This window comes from Microtus oregoni, unplaced genomic scaffold (genome assembly GCF_018167655.1).
Source record: "Microtus oregoni isolate MIOR12 unplaced genomic scaffold, Mior012 000037F_ref0000500, whole genome shotgun sequence".
Lineage (NCBI taxonomy): Eukaryota > Metazoa > Chordata > Mammalia > Rodentia > Cricetidae > Microtus > Microtus oregoni.
In genome coordinates, this window is record NW_024543096.1 from 6,374,278 (window position 1) to 6,395,934 (window position 21,657).

The window sequence follows — 21,657 nt, forward strand, 5'->3', positions numbered from 1 at the left end:
TTCATGACTTCTAAAATGATTTTCATTTCTTCCTTTTGGGGGAAAATCCGACACGTAAACAGCACCCTCATCATTTGTCTTTGAAAGAAGAGGCTTCTGACGTGGTTCGTCAAAAGAAGAAGTACCCAAAGAAGCCTAAGGCAGAGGCTGTGATAGCTCCTCCGCAGCCCACTCCTGAGACATTGCCTGTGATCAATAAGAGTGACATTAAGCAATATGACTTTCAGAGCTCAGATGAAGATGAATTTCCACAGGTGCTTGTTTGAAACTGTTTTAAACACATGTCCTCCTACTCTTTTGTTTGCTGTGTTTTGCAACGTAATTGGCATCCTAGTTGTTCTTCTGCTTCCCTCACATAGTGGTGTAAAACATTTTCTACATATTCATGAGTGTACATGGATACACACATGTTGCCACTCAGTGTTTACTCTGGTTTTTCTGTCAGCTGTAGAGATGTATTCTGTGGGGCATTTGGATAGTTTCAGGTTTCCCCTTTTATAAAAACAAGCATCTTTGTCTTCTTCCTGTTGGTAAAGTGGCCTTTTAGAAATAATGTTACTGAGTCCAAGATGTCGGTATTTGAAAACATTTAAACATGAGTACAAATATTTACCAGTAGTTCACTTTGTGTCAAATTCTACCAACATGGTAGTTTTTTATATTTAATGTAAATTTTATTTATTTGTCAGGTAATAGTTATTTTACTTTAAAGAAGATTTAAAAGAACTAATTAAAGTTTTTACTTGTGAAAACTTGTCAAATATTCGACAGTTTCATAGCAAAGTATTTAGGATTAATTTTTTGAATTTCATTTCATTAGTGTTATTTTTAAAACAAGATTTTTATTTTATATATTAAAGGATCAGGTTATTTTTCACAAAGCACCTGGTCTGATAATAATCTATTTTTCTTTCTATATTATGATATAGAAAGCATTCAAAAGAAAAAGAAAATACTGTAAAAGCTTGAATCTGCTATCAAATGTGTCATATTTTAATATTTTTATTTACTTAAAATCACTTTTCTTTTAAAAGCCAACATCAGAAATATAACTTTACAAGACTGCTTGTAAAGACTTTTATGTTCGAGCCATTTAAAATCCCAGTTCATAAAAATGTGCCTCATGTGGCTATATTATTTTTTTGCTATGTCACTGACTTTTCTCTCCTAAATGATATTCTGATATTCATATGTATTAATAAATGCACAAAAATACGCTCTATATGTTACTGGGAACCACTTAATGAAACCAGTCATTACATTTGTCAGAAGAATTGTCCAGTTAGTCTTGGATAACCATTTGCAGGCATAGAACGGTCATCAGATGACGATTTTTGAAGAAATGAGAAATGTAACAAATAGTGAATCTATCAAGTTCTTCCATGTAGAGGAAATAAAGACACTGGAAACAGAGATTCAGCATTGTGAGATAAATGCGACAGTTTGGCATTGCTGAAGTCAGAAGAGAGAGGAAAAGGTGGAAGGGATGAGGTATCAAGAGTAGGCAAAGGGGAAATTATTAAAAGCTTAAGTCAGAAAATGACACGGTTAAATAAATGCATGTAAAACTTGCAGAGTAGATTGCTGTCAGTACTTGTGAGAACCTAGAAAGTCTTGCATATGCTCTGTGTTCTATAAAAAGGATGCCATGAGACACTGTAACCATAAGGGGAATGTGTTCCTGATTGCTATTCCATCCACTGCCTTAGATAAGGGCTCACTCAGCATACATTCCTTGTATATCAAGGAATCTTCATTTCAGCTCAAAATTTTTATATTTATTCACATAATCCCCAGCCTCCATCCCCACATTAAAATTGCATTATACAACTTTTAGGGTTTTCTGGAACCTTTTACTAAGTCTTAGTCAACTTTCATTAGTTTTTAATGGTATTTTCACGTTACTGAGGACTGCTTGCCTGTTCCTTGGCATCACTAAATAATGTGATGTCTAAATTCTTCTTGTAAATTCTCCCAGGGGTGGATTTCAGGACACATAGGAAAAGATAACATGTTGTCCAGTAGAAAAGGAACAAAGGAGTAAATAACTTTAAGAGAGCATTGTAGCCAGGCTGACTAACAATATTGTAGTTGGGAAGAAGGCCTATGCCTACTTTGAATATAGTTCTGGTCCTACTGTCATCATCGCTCTATGGTGCTACCTTTCTGTGCATGTTGGAGTATTTCCCTAGAGAGAGTGAGTTGGGAAGAAGCGCTTCATGCAAAGAATTGTTGGACACTTCATATCACTTCTTATCTGTTTTAGAAGAGTTAGATACTTGCAAAGGAATCAAAATGTAAAGTTAAGGTTTCTTTATAGTTTTGAGTTGGGAATTGATACCTCAGGAAGGAGAATTAACCTTGGCTCTCTGTGCCTTTCTCCTCTGTGGGCAATTGAACAGCTATGGAAACTCAAACAAATGCCCTTTTCCCAAGGTAATGCAGTTTGCAATTAATGTGGAGAAAAGAAAATCCTCTCTAAAAAGGAATAAAGGATTTGTGATTTTAAAACTGCCAAGTAAATATGATTAAGCAGACATCTGTGAGAAAAAGATGTATTGCAAAGTAAAGTAAGAGGACAAAAACTTAAGTGCTAAGGTTTCTATGGTATTTAACTATTAGGGAGGATGTTTATATTTATTGTTTCTCTGATGTATCAAAGTATATTTTGCATGTCACTTAACCTGTTTTTATGACATAAATTGTGCTCTAGTGAGTCAATGCTGCCCTAGGAGTCCCCATCAGATTATATAAGGATATTTGACTGGTAGCGTCTGGTCCTGGCAAAATCCTTTTTAATGTAGCAACTCAAGTCTTTATACTTTACTCTACTGTTGTGGTCTTAAGCTTTTTCTCAGCAACGAATCTTGTTTATAATTTAGCAAATGTCTGTCTTCTATTTTGTTTCTGACCTGTTAGGTTTAAGCACAGATTTAAAGGGCTAGAAAGATGGTTCAGTGGTTGTTACTCTTAAAGAGGACCTGAGTTTTTTTCCAGTACCTACAATGTGCCTCACTGCTATTTCTCTGGTTCCCAGGAATCTAATACCCTCTATTTTCTACCATTTGACAAGTTTTCAGATAAAAATACAACTACTGATAGGGGAAGCATAATTGTCATCAAGTATTTATGACTGCACAGTTCAGAAAAATGGGATATATAAACATATCATTTTTAAGTCTAGCCTTTACATTCAGAAACAAAAAAACAATACCATGTGTACTTAGATGCAAGAGGGAATCTTAAAAATATGGATTTAATGCCACAGAAAACATTTACCAGTTATTAAATGTTTAGGACAAATTAACTACTCACTGGACGTAGGCAGGTGTATTGTGATCTGATTTTATTTTTGATCATTATGTACATTCTTCAGTTAACTTGATAACTGCTAAATAGAACACCTGTTTTACCCAGGTACCATCTCCAGCATCAGAACCTGAGGAAGAAAATGATCCTGATGGTCCCTGTGCTTTCAGAAGGAGGGCAGGATGCCAGTATTACGCTGTAAGAACTTTGTTTTTTGTGATATTTTTGTGAGCTGGAATTAAGAGAGCATTCGTATCAAGGTAACTTAGGCTGAGTCTAAAAGTGGGAAGTGCATCGGTATTTTTTATTTAATGTGATACCAAATTCTTTCAAAGGATATTAGAATCCTTTACTTGGAAATAGACAATTTATATTTTAAAAATTATTTCATTTGGAACTTTAATTCTAGCTTTAGCAATTTTGAAAATTGCACATGTCTAAGTAGTTTTTGGAACTTTGGTGGTTTCTAGATTTTCACTGAAATTGTGTGTGTGTGTGTGTGTGTGTGTGTGTGTAGTATAAAATTCCCTGTAAGTATAATTTTTAAACTTCTTTCATGAGAGTGTTGTCTTATAATTGTATCCATAAATTTTAGACAGATTTAGAAACCTCTTGTTATTAGTGTCATATTTTGGGTGCAGTGTTGAGAGAATGACCTTGACTTTCCAATACTAATGCCATTAAGCATGGAGATTTAGAACAGTGAAGGTGGTTTTACCCTTTTAACATGGTTTATAGAAACCATGTGATTGCATTGTTGTGTGTACAGATAGACAACTTTTTGGGAAGTAGACTTAATGTAGGAAGGGTGGGGATTTGTCCTCAATTTAGAATAATAAAAGAAGATAAGATTATTGTGGAAGGGTGACAAAGTGGTAAGACAGAAAAACAGAATGATACATATAATGGGAAGGCCAAGAAATAGGCTCTGCATTCTTTAAAAGTAAAGAGAAAGCTTCAGCTTAACCTGTGCATACGCTTCAAGTTTTTGTTGTCTCTAGCACACCCCCTGAAAAAATGCATTCTAGTTTATCACATAAAAAAATTAATTAATAATTTTATCTACTCCCTGTATATAAATAAATACTAAGATATATTCTTCTTAGGGTTTTTAAAATGCATTACTAAATGTATCTGGTATAGATAATTTGAACAGGAAACTTTTTATATAATTTTATAAATTTTAACTGGTTTAATTAATACATTTAAACCCCAGTTTTACAGTTTTTCATCTTAATTTTGGTTATTCTCCTGATACTACCTTCAGTCATTTCTATCATGATTTAACTTTTCTTTCTTTCATAATTACTCTATTTTCTCTCTCTCTTTACAGCCTCGTTTGGACCATACATGTGAAAATTCAGAGCTGGCAGACCTGGATAAGTTGAGGTATAAGCATTGTCTTACAACACTTACAGTTCCAAGAAGATGTATAGGGTTTGCACGGAGGCGAATTGGCAGAGGTGGAAGGTAAGCTACTTTGACCTTGTTTTCATTTTCTAGCTGAAAGGGAAGTGATTAAAAAAACAGCTATGTATTTAATATGTGATATACACATGCACATGTATGTCTTATTGTTTTACAGGGTCTTAATGGACCGAATATCTACAGAACATGACCCAGTCCTCAGACAGATAGACCCTGAGATGCTGAATGGTTCTTCAAGCTCTTCCCAAACTATAGACTTTTCTTCTAATTTTTCTCGGACCAATGCTTCCAGTAAACCTTGTGAAAATAGACTGTCCCTTTCTGAAATATTAAGCAATATCAGATCATGTCGACTACAGTGTTTCCAGCCAAGGCTACTAAATGTACAGGACATTGAAAATGAAGAATGTACCTCAAGAAAACCAGGGCAGACTGTGAGCAGTAGAAGGGTTTCTGCAGCATCTGTAGCTTTATTGAACACCAGCAAGAATGGCATATCAGGTGAGCGTCAAAGGTCTGTTGCCACCCTTCTCTTCATTTCCATTATATGATAAATTAATTCATAATCAATTGTGGAGACTTATTTTCTGCTTCTACTTAAGAAATATTTATTTTTGGTTTTCAGCATAAGAAACATAACCCTATTGAATGGCTTGAATTTGGCATGTGAATGTCTGGTATGGCGAATGTGTGGGCTGAACAGTGTCCCTGTGAGCTTACTGCTTACTAGCTGCCTCCTGATAATCGTACAATGCTGTCTACTTATGTTTAAACAGTGTATATTCATTAACTTGGAGGGAATGTAAGCATTGCTCCTTGAGAATTCTTTTGAAAGCCTTTCTGGCAAAAAAAAAAAAAAAATTAGAGGAGCCTCACTGGATAGTAATTTTGGTCTGATAGTTTACCTTTTTAGTTGAGATCAGAAAGATCTTTTTCATTTTAAGAGATACTGTGCTGTGCTAGATGTGATGGAAGGTAAAGTCAGGAAGATCAGGAGTTCAAGATCATCCTTGATTATATAGCTAGTTTGAGGCTCAAAAAAAAATACACACACAGGATATGAGTTTGTGGTCAAATTAATTTAGTGATTTTATGATGTATATATTGTAAATAATTTCAATACCTAGACATTCTAAAATGTAGTTTTGATTTATTCTGTGGATAATCTTATCGCATGTTTACAACTATATATAATTTATAAATGTGTTTATAATGTGTGCACTGCAATTATGCATGGTATTCTGTAAAATGTGTGATTTAATACTGTTAAGTAGTAGCCTTTCTTATAAAACGTGTTATTTTATTTTTAAAATAATTCATTTTTCCCTTTTTCTTGCCTTCCTCCAAGCCCTCTCAAAGCTTCTCTTCTACCCACCAAGTCCCTATCCCAGTTTCCTGTCCTTTTGTTTTGTTGTGCTTTTAGTTGGGGTCTCACTAGATTTAATCATGGTCCCTGCTGTGGGCATGGGTGTGAATCTGTCCACTGGAGTGTGAATGACTCACCAGTAGCTACATCACTGAAGACAACTGACTTCTTCCAGCAACCCTAGATTGCCATTAGCTCCTGTGGATGGTGCAGGGCCCATGAGATCCGCCCCTCTCTGTGAATGTTTGTATTTCGGTTCAATCTTGTATATACCCTATGCAGTCCGCCACAGCTGTTGTGACTTCCTAAATGACATGACCACAGTGTTGTAAGCATAAGGCATATTTCACAGCCTCTCTCCCTATTGTTCATGTCTTAATTCTCTCTATCCCCTTCCCTTGGTGTTCCCTGAACCTTGGATGGGGTGATTCGCAAGTGTGGTTTAAAGCAGTCAGTTGTTCTTTACCTCTTGACTAACTCTGAGTCTCTCTGCATTAACTGCTGCTGGCTTCAAGCAAATGTATGCATATCTGCAGCTATAGTAGTTATAGTAGATTTCTTTAAAGTTATTTTGAAATCCTTCAGTTTGGAATCTGATGTTCACCATCTTGTGTGTATTGAGCTGTTTTCCGACTTGGTGTAGACATTCATCCATTTAAACATTGCAGTAGAAAATTAGAATCGTTTGAATGAGTGGAAGTTGACCTGTATTTACCCGAATATGCTGATTTTATTTTCTCCTAGCTGAACTTTAAGAAACTGATGGCCATTTATCTGAAATTAGCTATGCTGGCTGGCCAGTAAATTCCAGCGATCTGCCTGTCTGTCTCTCGGGTACTGAGATTACAGGTGCTTTCTTCTTCCCCCTGCTTTCAGCCTGCGAACCTGAATTTGGGTCACCATGGTTGTACAGCAAGCACTTTGCTAGCTCTGCCATCTCCACAGCCCCAGAAGCCAGTCTTAAAATTAGGTCTCTGTATTTGTTGGTAATGCAAAGAATTTATTTCCTTCTAGATTTTCTGAGGTCCTCTTCATCCTTGATCATGAGAGTTTTTATTTTAAAAAACTTGTTTTAAAATAGTGGGATTGGTGGCTGGCGATGTTGTTCAGTGGTAGAACTTCCCTAGCAGACCTTTTACCACTGGGGTAGGGGCAGGGTCAGACATGGGAATGTAGTTACCTAATGAGAAGTCATTTTTGTAAACAGCAGCTGAATAACAACTAGAAGGGAATTCCATTAAATTGTTAAATTTCGTCATTTACTCATTTTAGTCAGCTTTAGTCTTGAAAGCTATACATTGTTAAGACTAATAAGACAGGCACATATTTTTACCTGTTGGAGAATATTTCTACATTATTAATGCTAAGTTTTCTTTCCCAGCTGAGAAATTTTAATAAATGAAGTGTTTAAGCAGAAATGGAATCTCATGTACTTAGCAGTAGTGTTTGTTATGGCATGTTCTTAGTTGTTAAGGAAATCAGGTAAGGGCTATATTTTATGCATCGAGGCCAAGTGACCTAGCGTCTTCTTACTTTCATGTTACTAATAAACATGGTTAACTTTAAAGTCACTGTGTTAAATATGTCTTATTTAATGTATTGATTATTTAGAGACAGGATCTCTGTATAGCCCATTCTGTCCTCAAACTCAATGATCTTCCTGCATCAGCTTCTGAAGTGCTAGAATTAATTACCTATGTATCCCTTCATATCTAACTTATATTTATTATTTTTATATGCTTCAAGAAAAATTTAAATGTGTGCCCTAAGTATTAGACTAAAACAGAAAACTTGTTTTGAATTAAGTGACAAACATTATTAATTACTACATAAAGATCTTCCTCCTTCTTTCTTCTTCCTCTACCTCCTTCTTCCTTATTCTTCTTCTTTCTTTTTCCTTCTTCTCTGTAGACCAGGCTGGCCTCAAACTCAGTAGTTTACCTGCTTCTGCCTCCTGAATGCTGGGATTAAAGGCGTGCACCACCACCATCCGGCTAAAATAATTTTTCTTAATTTAAAAACTCAACAGGACAGAAGAAGTAAAGACAGGCTGTATTTGAACATAATAAGTGAAATGATGGAGGAAGGTCATTGGTTAAATAAAAAGAAACTGCTTGGCCCTCATTGGTTAGAAGATAGGTGGGAGGAGTAAACAGAACAGAACGCTGGGAGGAAGAGGAAGTGAGCTCAGACTTCACAGCTCTCCTCTCCGGAGCAGACGCCTCAGAGACGCTATGCTCCCAGCTCCCAGGCAGACGCACGCGATGAAGCTCCGACCCAGGATGGACATAGGCTAGAATCTTCCCGGTAAGCGCACCTAGGGGCGCTACACAGATGATTAGAAATGGGCTAAATTAATATGTGAGAATTAGCCTAGAAGAGGCTAGATAGAAATGGGCCAAGCAGTGATTAAATGAATACAGTTTGTGTGTTGTTATTTCAGGCATAAGCTAGCAGTCGGCCGGGGTGCTGGGGATGCAGCCCCACCGCCCTTATTACTACAGTGAAAAAGCAGAAAAATTATTTAATACAAAATTGTTTACATTCTGTTTTATGCAACAAGCATGTTTTTAACAGTTGAAAAGTGAGGAAGACAAAATATCTTCAAGGAGCTTATAGCACATGGCAGTATTGCATTCTTAATATAAGCATACTAATTTATAGTCACTTAACTGATACTGTCAACTTTTTAGATTTTTTTCTGTAGTATAAAGTTCAAAAAATATGTTAAATACATGAAACAGCTTTACTTGTTCAAACTTGAAGGGCCAGATTTACATGTAACATGGTTTCACTGATACAGTCAAGTTAACTTGCTACCGTTTTCTTTTGCGTTTTTAATAGATACCAACAGATACCCCACTGTCATTAAAAATTTGCTCAGTGTTCCAGGAGGAATTCTTGAGGTTTTATTTACTTAGTTTCTTTTCCATTCTTACATTGCCATGCAGTGTTTATAACCGTAAAAAGTGTTAGCAAATGAAACTGCCTTAACATCTAACATAAATACTTATAAGGTGCATTTGGGGAGATTATGATTGCCTTCAAAGGTAAGAAAAAGGCTCAGACCCAAGGTATTAAAATATTGTAGTGTGCACTGTTTTAATGTTAACAACTATGCTTGGGCATCAGAAGTCTGTTCTCATTATCCTTGTATCCATTAGTTCCTCATTTCCCGACCCTTGCAACACTTAGAGTTATTTTCCTGTATCTAGAAGTTATGTTTATAGAATGTTTGTAGGCTTATACGCTAATCCAACTTCCCTAACTTCCCTAGTCATTTATGAGGACTGCCACTTACTCTGCATTGTGACATTGAAGATTTAAGACAGAACCTCCCTATCTGCCTACCCCAGTTCAGACCCAGATCTGTCCTTTAAAATGAAATCCTGGTGAAGTCAGTGTTGATTTAAACCTATAATTCATGACAAAGACCTTCCCAATAGAAAATACAAGATAGCATAATCTTTACCACATTAGGTTCTTTCCATTAATCTGAAAACTCATTCTAGGACAATATTTGAAAAACCATGCCTTCTCGAGAGTACATCATCTTGGCCCAGTTTAAGAAACACTGTTAAAAATTAAAGAGCAAAGGTGGACACAAGTTTAAAAAAAAAAAGCTTGGTATTCAGTATTCTGTTATAGGATGATTATTGCAGAGTATCTAGAACATGTTTCTGTTTTTTCTCTTTATCAGTGGACAACAATACACAGTTAAGAAATGCTAAGATATATTTCATATAATCACAAGAATAACTCTGTGGATCCAATCTTAGGACTTTGTAATATGTTACTATAAACTCTGAAGTATCCCAGAGTAATTTTCCTGGGTCACTGTCCAGAAACTAGGAGAGAACAGTGCAAGGAGGTTAGCCCAAGCAAGGCACCATAGAGAAAGCATACAGCAGGAAAGAATAGAATGGTGGTTGGTGGCTGTAAAGAGTGTATGGATTCATTTGAACAATCAAAACTATGCTGGTACAAGAGGGGTAGTAAGTTTGGTGCATAGAAAGGGTGCTTTTGGAGAACACTGCCAGTAATACACAGACAGCTGGAAATGCAAAGGTGCTACTCTGTGCAGACTTCAATACAGAAAGGGAGAAATTCTTGAGTAGATATACCAGTCTCTCAGAGGATGTTTGCCAGGAAGACTTGTAAAGCCATTTACTTAAGGAAAAGAATGCTTCCCATTTACTTAAAGCAGTCAGTACAGACAAGTTTATAGTAATTGTGACCTAATAGAACTATGGGGAGTGAACTAAATTTCCTCTTAAGCTACCAACTTGTAAGATAGAAGGGTTCATTTGGCTGGAGGTGAGAAGGGAGCTTATTATTTGGTCCATCCTCACTTTAGCCTTTGCCACTACAACCCTGACCAAAGCAGAATTCCTTTCCTGCATTGAATCTCAAGTGGATTCACTCACTGTTAACTATGACCTTTCTGATGCATTTTAATTGTGCCACTAGATGACCCCGTGTTAAAAAAAAAAAAAAAACACATCTCTTCGAAATAATCCAACAATTTATGAAAGGAAAAATAATCCATTTAGGAAGTGTTTTTAATCTTACGTTTTACTCTTTTACTACCAGTAGTGAGCCCTGAGAAACAGCTCACTATTATGTCTGTAGCATGAAAACTGTATCTCTTACCACACTCTCTGGTAACAGAGGAATCAAGATGCTTGTGCTGTAGGTGGGCGCATGTTTATAATAGAAGCAGGAGATCACAGGTTCTAGATCATCCTCCACTGCATAGTGAGTTCTGGACCAGCCTGGGTGAGGTGAAACCTTGCCTTGAAGGCGTTAGGAGGGAATAATTGTTGTAACTCTCCATCCTGATTACCATTTGTTATTTTCCTCTAAGGAATTTAAGTGATACTAAACAGTACTGTAGAAAATTCTGGATAAAGAACATCAGTTTGTTTGAAACACAAAACACCTTAGTAAAGGTCTGGATGTCAGGAATGGAAACAACACACTAAACTTGGAGTAAAGCAGAGAGGGTATAATTTTAAAAGCCTGTCTATATTGTAGAATTAGGTTTTCTTTGATTTTAGGTTTTGGGGTTGGTTTTATTTGTTGTTGTTTTATCAGTGATTCTTAATCAGAAATGGGATCAGGGATGAGCATTTATAGTAATATATATGTATATATACATACATTAACACATACCCTATATATGCCCAAAAGGCCACTTGCAGAACTCTTAGTTGGCAGTACTTTGTTAGCCATGGACTAACTCAGGAATAATTGTTCCCTGTGTTAGCCTTAGCCTTGCTGCTTTAACGGGATCACAGCCCGGTACCACCATACTCAATGCCAAAAATTATTTGATTAAAAATGACAAATTATTCTCTTTACTAATTTAGATATAGTTTACTGCTATATCTGAAATATTTCAGGGGACCAAAGTGTTGTGAATTTCCAAGTTTTTGAATATTTGTACGAACTTAAGTGATTAAACATTCCTAATCAGAATATCTGGAATTCACAGTGCTCAGATTAAACATCCCTAGTCAGAATATCTGGAATTCAAAGTGTTCAGCTTAAAAGTCTTTGAATGTGTCAGGTCTTTGAGTACAGTGAAAAGGTTCTGGACTGTAGAGCATTTCTGATTAGCAGTGCCAGTCACGTGTCTTTCATTCTAAATTAGAACCATTTTTACCAACTGCCTCACAGGCTTTGGAAAGGAAAAAAGAGTCTTATCCGCTTATCTGTTTTTAAATACAACTTTTTTGTGTGTGATGTCTTATATTTCATCCATAAGTTAACCACCATGGGCCACACTTTTCCACAACATATAAAGCTCAGCTCTAGTCAAAGAGCAATGTCTCGTTGAACTGAGCTAGCTCTGGATCCCATGCCTTTCCTTTCCAAATGGCCCAGCACTAGAAGACATGTAAGACTTGCTAAATTTATGGGTTTTCCTCCTGCCTTTATATTTAATAAGCTATTTTTCCCCAAGGTTTTCAAACTGGAAATTCATGAATACTTAACATTTTCATTTGATTTTGAAGATTATAACCTTAGAGTTAATTTTTTTTCATTTAAAAATAGAACACTTGAATTTAACATATACAAAGAAACACATTTGATTTTTGTTGCTAATTTAGTAAAATAACTATTGTGTACTTCAAAAATACAGGTAAAGATTCTAAAGTGAACAGTATAATAAATATAGCAGAGTTTGAAATCTTCTTGAAACAAAATATTTTTCCCTTCATAGCTCAGTAGAAATTATGATGATATATAAGAGAATTGAAAATATGTCTAAAGCTTTGTCCATCTCTGGACCTAATTCTCTTTATATATTTTTTTAAAAAGATAAGACTTTCTAGACACAGTTTGGCTATATGTCTATATTACTATTAAAATGTTCTCATTTGATGATCTTACTAAACAGAAACTTTGGGGAATAAAGTAGCCTTGGCTGTAGCTCATATTGCTAGATCCCTTAGCACATATGCAAACATTGACTGGCACTTTGTTTCTTTCCATAAGGAACTGTAGGACTTTATTTAACCCTTTTCCTAATCTGCGTTCCCTTTAGTCACGGAAATTCCTAGGGCACCATTCTGCATTGGGATAGATAGTAAATTATTACTGAGATGTAGCTCTGTGGTGGAATCTGCTTAGCTGAGCATGTGGGCCCCTAGCACAGCAAAGAGAAAAGAAAAGAAGAATGAGAATTAGTCTTGAAAGTATGTATGTGTTCTGGTGTGGTGGGACATTGGATTCTAAATGTGTGCTCATTTCTACGAAGAGCCTTATGTTCGCTAAGTCAGTCTATCAGCACCCACTTAAATATGAAACTTGGTTTACATTTCTTTGAGAAAAATTGTCTTTTTTGAGCTGATCCTTCTGTCAACTTAAGAAAACTGGTCTCTTGATTTTACTTGAAACCTATAACTTCACACACTGGTCAGAGCACTGCTGGTTGCATCTGAAGGTCCATTGTGACTCTAGTTTTCTTAAAATAATCTCATTTTCTGCCCTTCCTTTGATAGAATTTATTTTAGGTGTTGAATGTATTGGGCTTATGGTTGCTGAATATCTTTGTTTTGTACTCCAGTTTAGAGTCAGAAAGGAAAGTATTTTCATTTAGTGTCATGAAAACTGGCAGAAGTCACTTTGTCTTGCAGGTGGCCCTCTCTTACTAAGGCTGTAATTTGGTCATTATTAATATTTGCATTAGTAAATGTGAGAGTTTATCATCATTATTACTGTTACTTTACTACTGTTACTCCACGGGAACCCTAATGCGGAGAACTAAGAGAATCATAAATCCACTAAATCTGAGGCCTCCATGAAGGCTTGCCCCCAGTCGTCAGGATGGTGGCTGGAGAGAACCTGCTCCTGCAAGTGTCTCTGACCTCCATTGTGTGCACTGTGGTATGCACACCCACATGCTAAATACACAAATCATGTCAAAAAGAAAAATTCAATCTGAGTAAATGGTAAATTCCTCATGCTAGAATCAAGTTCAAAATTGCAAAGGCATGAAGAAGATGTAGACATGAACGCATACCACACTGAAAGACTTGTCGTTATGATTTTACTTTACAGATATATATTGTGATTTGTGGGTTTTTTATCTTAATTGGTTTGCATTGTATTGTACTTATGTCATTAAAAATACTTTAATACTCGCTTATTTATCCTTCATCAGTAACAGGGGGCATCACAGAAGAGCAGTTCCAGACACATCAACAGCAGCTAGTTCAAATGCAACGGCAGCAACTTGCGCAGCTTCAACAAAAGCAGCAATCCCAGCATTCCTCACAGCAGACACATCCAAAAGCACAGGTGACCTCCTGCTCCTCTTTTCCCATTTCCTCCAGATGATTTTATACCTCTATTCTGGAGTTTGACATAACCCAGATTTCCTTAGTTAGCTCACCTATTTTTGAATGGCTAGTTTATAGGATAGTCTCTGGTTATTTTGAGAGCCAAATGTACTTTGGATTTAAGAAAGAAATAACTAGTTCTTGGAAGGATTGTTGAGACTTTATAAAATTATTATATATTTTTGAAACCATCACTCCTTACCCTTACTTCCTTTTTTTTTTTCAAGAATATGGCTTTTCTAACCTCTTCCTCAAGTTTGTGCTTAAGTACTATGTCAGTATAGTGCATAAGGAGAAGGAATTCCATTGAATTGTGCAGTATATCTAAACTGTACAGCCAGCCCCCTTGCCTCTCTGAACCACTTTTTCCTGAAGGGAAAAAGAAATGCTACCAGAAGTTTATAGCTACGTCTAAATATAGACTTGAGTGATATGAATGAGAATACTATATAAGATTGCAAGAAACCAACACAGCAAACACTTGGCATGAACCTTATAAGATTCATTGTGGACTGTGACCTCTGGAACTATGCAAGAATATGATACTTTGTTTTAAACCATTAAAAGCCAAACAAGAATACAAAGAAATAATCTCAAAGTTGAATCATCAGAGAATAAACTTCACATTGTAGATTGTAACATGTGGGCCTGCTTGTTGGGGTTTCTGGCCTCCCACCAGGTCCTACAGCCGTGTAGCCCCAAAGAAAATCACACAGATGTCTACATAAGTTATAAACTGATTGGCCCATTAGCTCAGGCTTCTTATTAACTCTTATAACTTATATTAGCCCATTATTCTAGTATATGTTGCCCACATGGCTTGGTACCTTTAAGTCTTGAGTCAACACCATGAAAATCTTGGTGACTCTGGTTGCTGTCCACACACTTCTGATAGTCCCAATAGATCTGGGCTTGACTTGGAGTCTATGACTGTCAGCATTATTAACGGCCAGTTTTACACAGAATCATAGAAGAGTGGCTACTGTGTTTGGTTTGCTTTGCTTTTTTGTGAGTCTCTTTGAATAACTAACCTGAAGTGTTTGCAATCTGCTTCAAAGTTGGGGTAGTCTATGATTTTTACAGCGTGACAAAAGTTCCTATTAATCATGTCTGTGATTTTACCTTATTTATGGTATCTGCTCATCAAAAAGTGTTCATTATTACCTAGAAAAATTAATAGAGCATGGATTTTTCAGTTTAGAAAAATTATTTCTCAGAAATAATTACTTGCTAGTTTTAGTGATTTTCATGCTTCATAAACAAAAAAATCTAAAGTCTTATGCCTCTAATCTAAATACAGCTATTCAATTAGACAATATCATTTTGGGTTCCACACATTCTTTAATGTACTCATTAATGACATCTAACAAAACTGAGAATATAGGGTGCTGGCAAGATGGCCTAGCGGGTAAAGGCACTTGCTGCCAATCTGACAACGTGAGTTGGATTCCTGGAACTAACATGGTGGAAGGACAGAACCAGCTCCTGACAGTTGTCTCTGACTACTGCATGAACATGATGTCCCCCTTACTATTGAGGGGTTAGATTAGATAGACAGACAGACAAATAAACATGGAAAACTGAACTCTGCTCCTATCCATTCTATAGGGCTCAGGCACCTCTGACTGTATGTCTAAAACACTTGACTCAGCCAGCGCCCACTTTGCTGCATCTGCAGTAGTCAGTGCTCCCGTTCCAAGTCGCAGTGAGGTATCCAAGGAACAGAACACTGGCCACAACAACATGAATGGTGTCGTCCAGCCTTCAGGTACAATTGGGGTTTCACATAATACTTAGTAGCTTGAAGTTGCCACTTACTAAGTTGGGTTTGGTTTTTATCATGTGCACAGAGGAAGTGTATGTTCATGCTCTTCAGAATGTGTTGGGCGGATATGGATGAATAGCTGGGTGATTCCGAGAATTCTCACGCTGTCTTGTGTGTACCTGCCTCCATTCATCCCAATTTCATCCTCAGACTATCAGTTGTCTCGCATGTTAGGAAATCCATTGAGCTCATTATCAGCCACTCCTATTGATTCATCTATGAATTGACTAAAAAGTCAAATACAGAATGGCGCAGTTGAAAAGCTTGAGGTCACATTTACTTTCCCATGTGCATGTGTTCATAAGAATAATTCCCCTGACTCCTCCTCCTGTGATAGTGTGGCTGTGAAAGCCTCTCTGCTGCTTACCTCCTGCGCTCCAGAGACTGCTGCTCTGTTCCTCACGGCTGTCACACTCAGAATTCTCAAGTTTTCTTCCTTTAGTCTACCCTTGCTCATCCTTGTATGCCTGTAAATCTTTAGGGCAATACAGCTATCATTTTCATCTGGCTTACTATATTTTTCTCCAAAGTTGACATGTAAGGAGGTGGCAAAATGCTTTGTGAAGTCTCTTTATACGACTGTGATATGCAAAGTTAGCTTAGAATTTATTGAACTAGAATATTAGTACATTTACTTTTATTACTAAATTCCTAATTTTGTAGGAGTTTTTTTATTTGTCCCATGACACCAATTGAATAATTTCTCCCCTCTTTTTTGCAGGACCGTCTAAAACATTATATTCCACCAATATGGCTTTATCATCCAGCGCAGGGATTTCGGCTGTACAGCTTGTAAGGACAGTTGGCCACACTACTACAAACCACTTGATCCCTGCGTTGTGCACAAGCAGTCCTCAGCCACTTCCCATGAACAATTCCTGCCTGACCAATGCAGTGCACCTCAATAACGTCAGTGTTGTTTCTCCTGTCAATGTGCATATCAATACACGGACTTCAGCACCATCGCCAACAGCCTTAAAACTTGCCACAGTTGCTGCCAGTATGGACAGAGTGCCAAAGGTTACTCCCAGCAGTGCCATCAGCAGCATGGCCAGGTGTGTGGGTGTGGGGACCATTCTTGGGCTTTGCACCAGCCGTGCTGTAAGAAGAGAAGGGCCTTTGGCTTTTCACGGCTCAAGGCACTGACAGACTTGATTTTTCAAAAAGCTTGAGGATTTGCAGAACAGAAAGAAACGTCTGTGCTTACAGACACTCGTAGCATCCTTAAATGCCAACCAGAGGTGTAGAAAGAGAAGGTCAAGCTGACTGATACTTTAGAAGCTTCAGTCACTCTCATACTTTTTTTAATTTTATAAATAATTTTTTTAGGTGTATGACTGTTTGACCTCATGCATGTGTGTGCACCGTGTACATGCCTGGAACCTGTGGATACCAGTGGAAGGCACCAGATTCCCTGGTACTGGAGTTACAGAGGGATATAAAACATTATGTGCTAGGAATCGAACCAGGGTCCTCTGCTGAGCCGTCTCTCCACTCTTTATCATATCTTTATAGACTGATAATCTAGGTTGGAGCTGTCATTGGTTCATACCAGAGCTTAAATTGAAATCATACTCTGTGACCTTGACCTTTATATTTTTAAAAACAATTTTTATTTTGATATTATGTGTATGTGTGTAGATTTTAAGAACTTTCTAAAACTAAATAATATTTTGCAGGGCAAGTTTTTATGTAAAAAGGACAGTGAAGCAGAAAGTAAATTTCTTTGTACGGGTAAATAAGTTTTTGACCATAAGCCAATAAAAAGAAACTTGGATTAGTCATGTTATATATTCCCTATTTTATCACTCGTATTAGAAATTACTAAAATTTTTGGGCTGAAGGAAAAAAATCTTCATTTCTGCCTGGAAAAGATGAAAATTGAGGGTTTTAGGTTTAGTTATAGTTACTTAAAAAATGTGGCCTATCCATAAATTCTCAAGAGTTCTAAAGCTTATTCTATCTCTTTGTCTTATAGAGAGAACCATGAACCAGAAAGATTGGGTTTAAATGGAATAGCAGAGACAACAGTAGCTATGGAAGTGACATAACCTACAGCATGTGGCTTTGACCTGTGTGGATGGTGTGCAGTCATTCATATTCCAGCGGAATACAAAAGGCAACACTCTGTGGATCACAGAGCAGAACAATGGACCTAAATGGACTACAGTATATCAGATGTTAAATCGATATATGATGTATATTTTGTAAAATTGGGAAAATCACTACCTTGTAAAATAGTTTATTTGTATCATCAATATTATTTCTGTTACTTGAATAGTAGATATTCATCATCATGCTTTTGCACTTGAATTTGCAACTGAATGGATTTTAAAAATAATTCTTTAATGGGATCATGAGCATGAAATGGGATCCTGCATCACTTGTTTTAACTATTTATTTTGCCATGTTTACATTTTGTATCTTGTAAAAAAAAATAAATCCAACTTTGTGTCTAAAAAGTTAAAGATTCATAGCTAGGAAATGAAATTCTTGTAATTTTTTTCTAAAGGAACTGTAAAGTTTTCACTTGGTTCATTTTGTTTCACAATTTGACTAGATGGACTTTTTGGTAAATACTTTAGTGGCATTTCACTGTCAAATACGACTTCAAGGCAAAATAGTATTTTCTATTACTGTGCAGGGGAAAGGGATGGATCGATACATGCAAATTTAATGGAGTAACTCACTTTTCCATATATTTTGAATGTATATTTCTATTTATAATACCAGTTTATAAAAAATAATTACACAGAAAAAGTGGACTAGGAAAATTATGCATCTAGCACATTTAAACTGTGCAGATATGAAAATTTTTCATGGATTACATTTTATCTGAAGACTGCATATTTTAACTGGCTTTAAAACTGTAACACACCACATAAAAGATATTTACCAGGTATGTATTGCATTATATCATTGCAATAATTATTGGAAGTCTATATATCGAGCCATCCCAGGTTTTGGGAGGGGGGAGGGTTGTGGCAAGATTGTCTTTTCAATTTTGGAGAGTTTTCCTGTGGCTACAAGGCAAGTAACGGGTTGGAAAAAGTCTGACTGTAAGTGTTGGACACCTTCATAGTGTAGTGTTTTAGTGACTTTTTTTATACGGTTCTTGTAAATTAGATACGTGTAGTGGTGTTTCAGAATGTTTGTTTATGCACTAGTTCAGACAACTTTCCCTGTTACTTGTTCTTGATAAGTGAAAACTGCAGGGAAATAAAAAATACATATCAAAACACGGCCATGCTGCATATGTGTTTATTTCACAATGTGCACACAGGATCAGTGAAACCGAAGGACAGGCTAGCCCGTGGTAGCACTTGTCACTCACAGTGCACCCAAGCGTTAAGCCAAGAGTTCTAAGAGGCTCATCTGTGGACACTTTAGGGTTTCAGGTAATCCAATATAAACTACCTTTGCTATGAAAAGTTCTTAAAATATTTTACAGAATGTAGGTAATTTGCAGTATAGCAGTCATTGAAATCTCATAAATGAGCCTCATTTTATAAATAAATAGAATATAGTGTAGAATTATATTGCAAGGGGGTTTTGGAAGTCCTGGGAAATGTAAATATTTTTAATGAATACAATTAAAACCATTTCAAACTGAACATAATTTTATACCTTTTTTATATCTGCAGTCTGAAAGTTGTAAACTTATTGTCAGTTAAATTAATGGACCAGGATTTCTGCTGAAGAGTGGTTTTTATTCAGATCCTAAATGTAAAGCGATTTATGGTCAAAACCACAGGGAAAAAAAAATAAATTACTTCATTGGTTGTGACCTGTTAGGATCCATGCTCGTTTCTGCCATACTACCTCTGGGGTTCACTGCTGATGATATAAAGGAAATAAGTTTGCTTGATATGTATATGACTGTTCATTCTGCTTACAGATGGATGTATCTTCTTACTATTAAGAATTTGAAACTTCAGTGCCAATTTCAGAGAAAGCTTTTTCCCCCATTTTGCTGAAGTAAAGCATGAAGTTAATTTGCCTTATGTGATATATGTGTGTATGTGTGCGTGTGTGCGTTTATGTTATAAATAACTAAAAGTAGAGCACTCTTTATTTGTACAGTGTCTGGAGGTGATAGCAAGTCCAGAATTTATCAAAGACTGATGGCCAATTTGTTCCTTTTGAAGTAAAATAGAAAATCTAGCCCTCCCTTACTTTGGTGGTTGTACCTGCTTCATGAGTGGTATTCCAGTTATTCGTGTGCGTGGTTCCCAGAACAGGTCTGAAAGGAAGAGGTGGTGGCTTGTGTGTCTACTCAGCCTGCTGCCATCTCCACCATTTCTTGGAATATTTCAGAATACTGCGGAAATACATTCTTTCGGAGGGTGTGGGGACAGGAATAGATTTGACTTGTATGTGTGCCTTGGTTTAGAGAAGAGTAACTTGTGTGCTGGATCATCCTTTACTTGGTGTAGGCAGAATATCTGACAAATTGTATTTTTCTGCCTTACTGCATAATACCCCCTTTCTCAGTAAATCAAAGTCAATATTACCATTCAGCTCCGCGTATATCGGAGGACATAGTGTATGTTTTTGCAAAAGACCAAAAGGAAATAAAAGTATTTGCACAGTGCATGTTTTAAGTGTGTACGTATAGCATTGTAGCTGGCTGAAAAATACAGGGCACAGTGTCCGTGACTGTTGAGTAATTTATGGTTAATATGGCCCGGGCTGGCTGGAGTTGAGAACAGTGAACAGAGTCGACCTTTTAGAAACTTTGACTTGGTATGTTCAGCTGAATTCGAGTATGATATTACACCTCCTGACATAATATGTGCTTATTGTCCCTTGACTCTTTGACAAACACTTTTTACAAGGTAATACCTCATTTTGCTGGTCAGAGGAGGTTTGGAGCAAGCTGAGCTCCTGAGCCGGGGGATAAACCCAGGTAGTTACCATACTAGTCAATACCTGCCACCTCCAATGTGAAAGTCCCCTCCCGAGCTGCCCCACTGTGTTGCCCTGTGCTTGGCTTTTCCCCAGACAACTTCCACCTCACCCCCACTCCTTCACCACCAAGCTGCATGAGTTTGCAAGCCTTGCTTCTAGCTGTCCCCGGTCCTCCAGATGTAGCCAATGAGTTTTTCAAAACCTTCAGTCTGCATACACCTTTGGGAGCAGGACTTGGCTGAGGTTGCCAATGTCAGATCTAAGTTTCTAGAACTCTTTGAATCATGTATGACAGAGAAACTGACTAACGGTGAGTGTATTGCAGCAGACGTCTAGATAAACTCATGTAGGGTAATTGTAACCAACTTAATGACTATAACCAACAGAGAATGCAGAATGTGGAGTACAAATTTTAGAGGGGTGTTTTGATCCTTTTCTGCTCTTATTCCTGAATTTGTATCATTTAGGCAGCTCCTTCTCAAGGCATTCCAGAAATTTATCTTCCCTGCCCTTGTCAGTATCCATTGCCTTAAAACCATCATACAGTATCAATAACAAGTCCGGTATGTGCCCTCCTATACTTCATACTGTCTGAAGAGCTGTCAAAAGTTTTAACATAGGTGAGAGAAAGGTAACAGCCATGTATTTCAGTAATCATTTGGTGCTTATTTTAGGTTGTTCCAAAAGAGTCTGATGCCATATCAAATATTTCATCTTCTGCATGAAAATCCAAACCATTTCAGAAAGCCACACACCCAGAGCAATGGTATTCAAGCCCTGTAACTACTCATATAGAACGCTTAATCTGGGCAATCAGGACATAATGGCACACAACTTTTTAAGAATGTGTTCGATGCACTTGTCTCACTGAAGAGAGTTGATTTTGTTCCGTAACAGAGAGAGGTCAGGTTAAGAAAGCCAAGATGTAGGCTTTGGGTTTCAGCATAGAATACCGGTATGTTAACACT

The 21,657-nt window shown here is 36.9% G+C and overlaps 1 protein-coding gene across 2 annotated transcripts in view; it reads left to right on the forward strand.

Annotated features, from left to right (window-relative positions):
• Epc2 (enhancer of polycomb homolog 2) overlaps nt 1-19,778 on the forward strand; it is a 95,157-nt gene extending 75,379 nt beyond the window's left edge. The window contains exons 7-14 of one of the 2 annotated variants that reach the window (XM_041631489.1): nt 63-254; nt 3,418-3,507; nt 4,643-4,779; nt 4,895-5,238; nt 13,776-13,912; nt 15,562-15,721; nt 16,500-16,833; nt 17,757-19,778. In XM_041631489.1, the coding sequence (XP_041487423.1) occupies nt 63-254; nt 3,418-3,507; nt 4,643-4,779; nt 4,895-5,238; nt 13,776-13,912; nt 15,562-15,721; nt 16,500-16,833; nt 17,757-17,829 (1,467 nt within the window). In that variant the 3' untranslated portion in view covers nt 17,830-19,778. The remainder of the gene's footprint in view (nt 1-62; nt 255-3,417; nt 3,508-4,642; nt 4,780-4,894; nt 5,239-13,775; nt 13,913-15,561; nt 15,722-16,499; nt 16,834-17,756) is intronic. The other variant, XM_041631490.1, reaches the window with a different exon arrangement.
• Nucleotides 19,779-21,657: the final 1,879 nt, after the last annotated feature.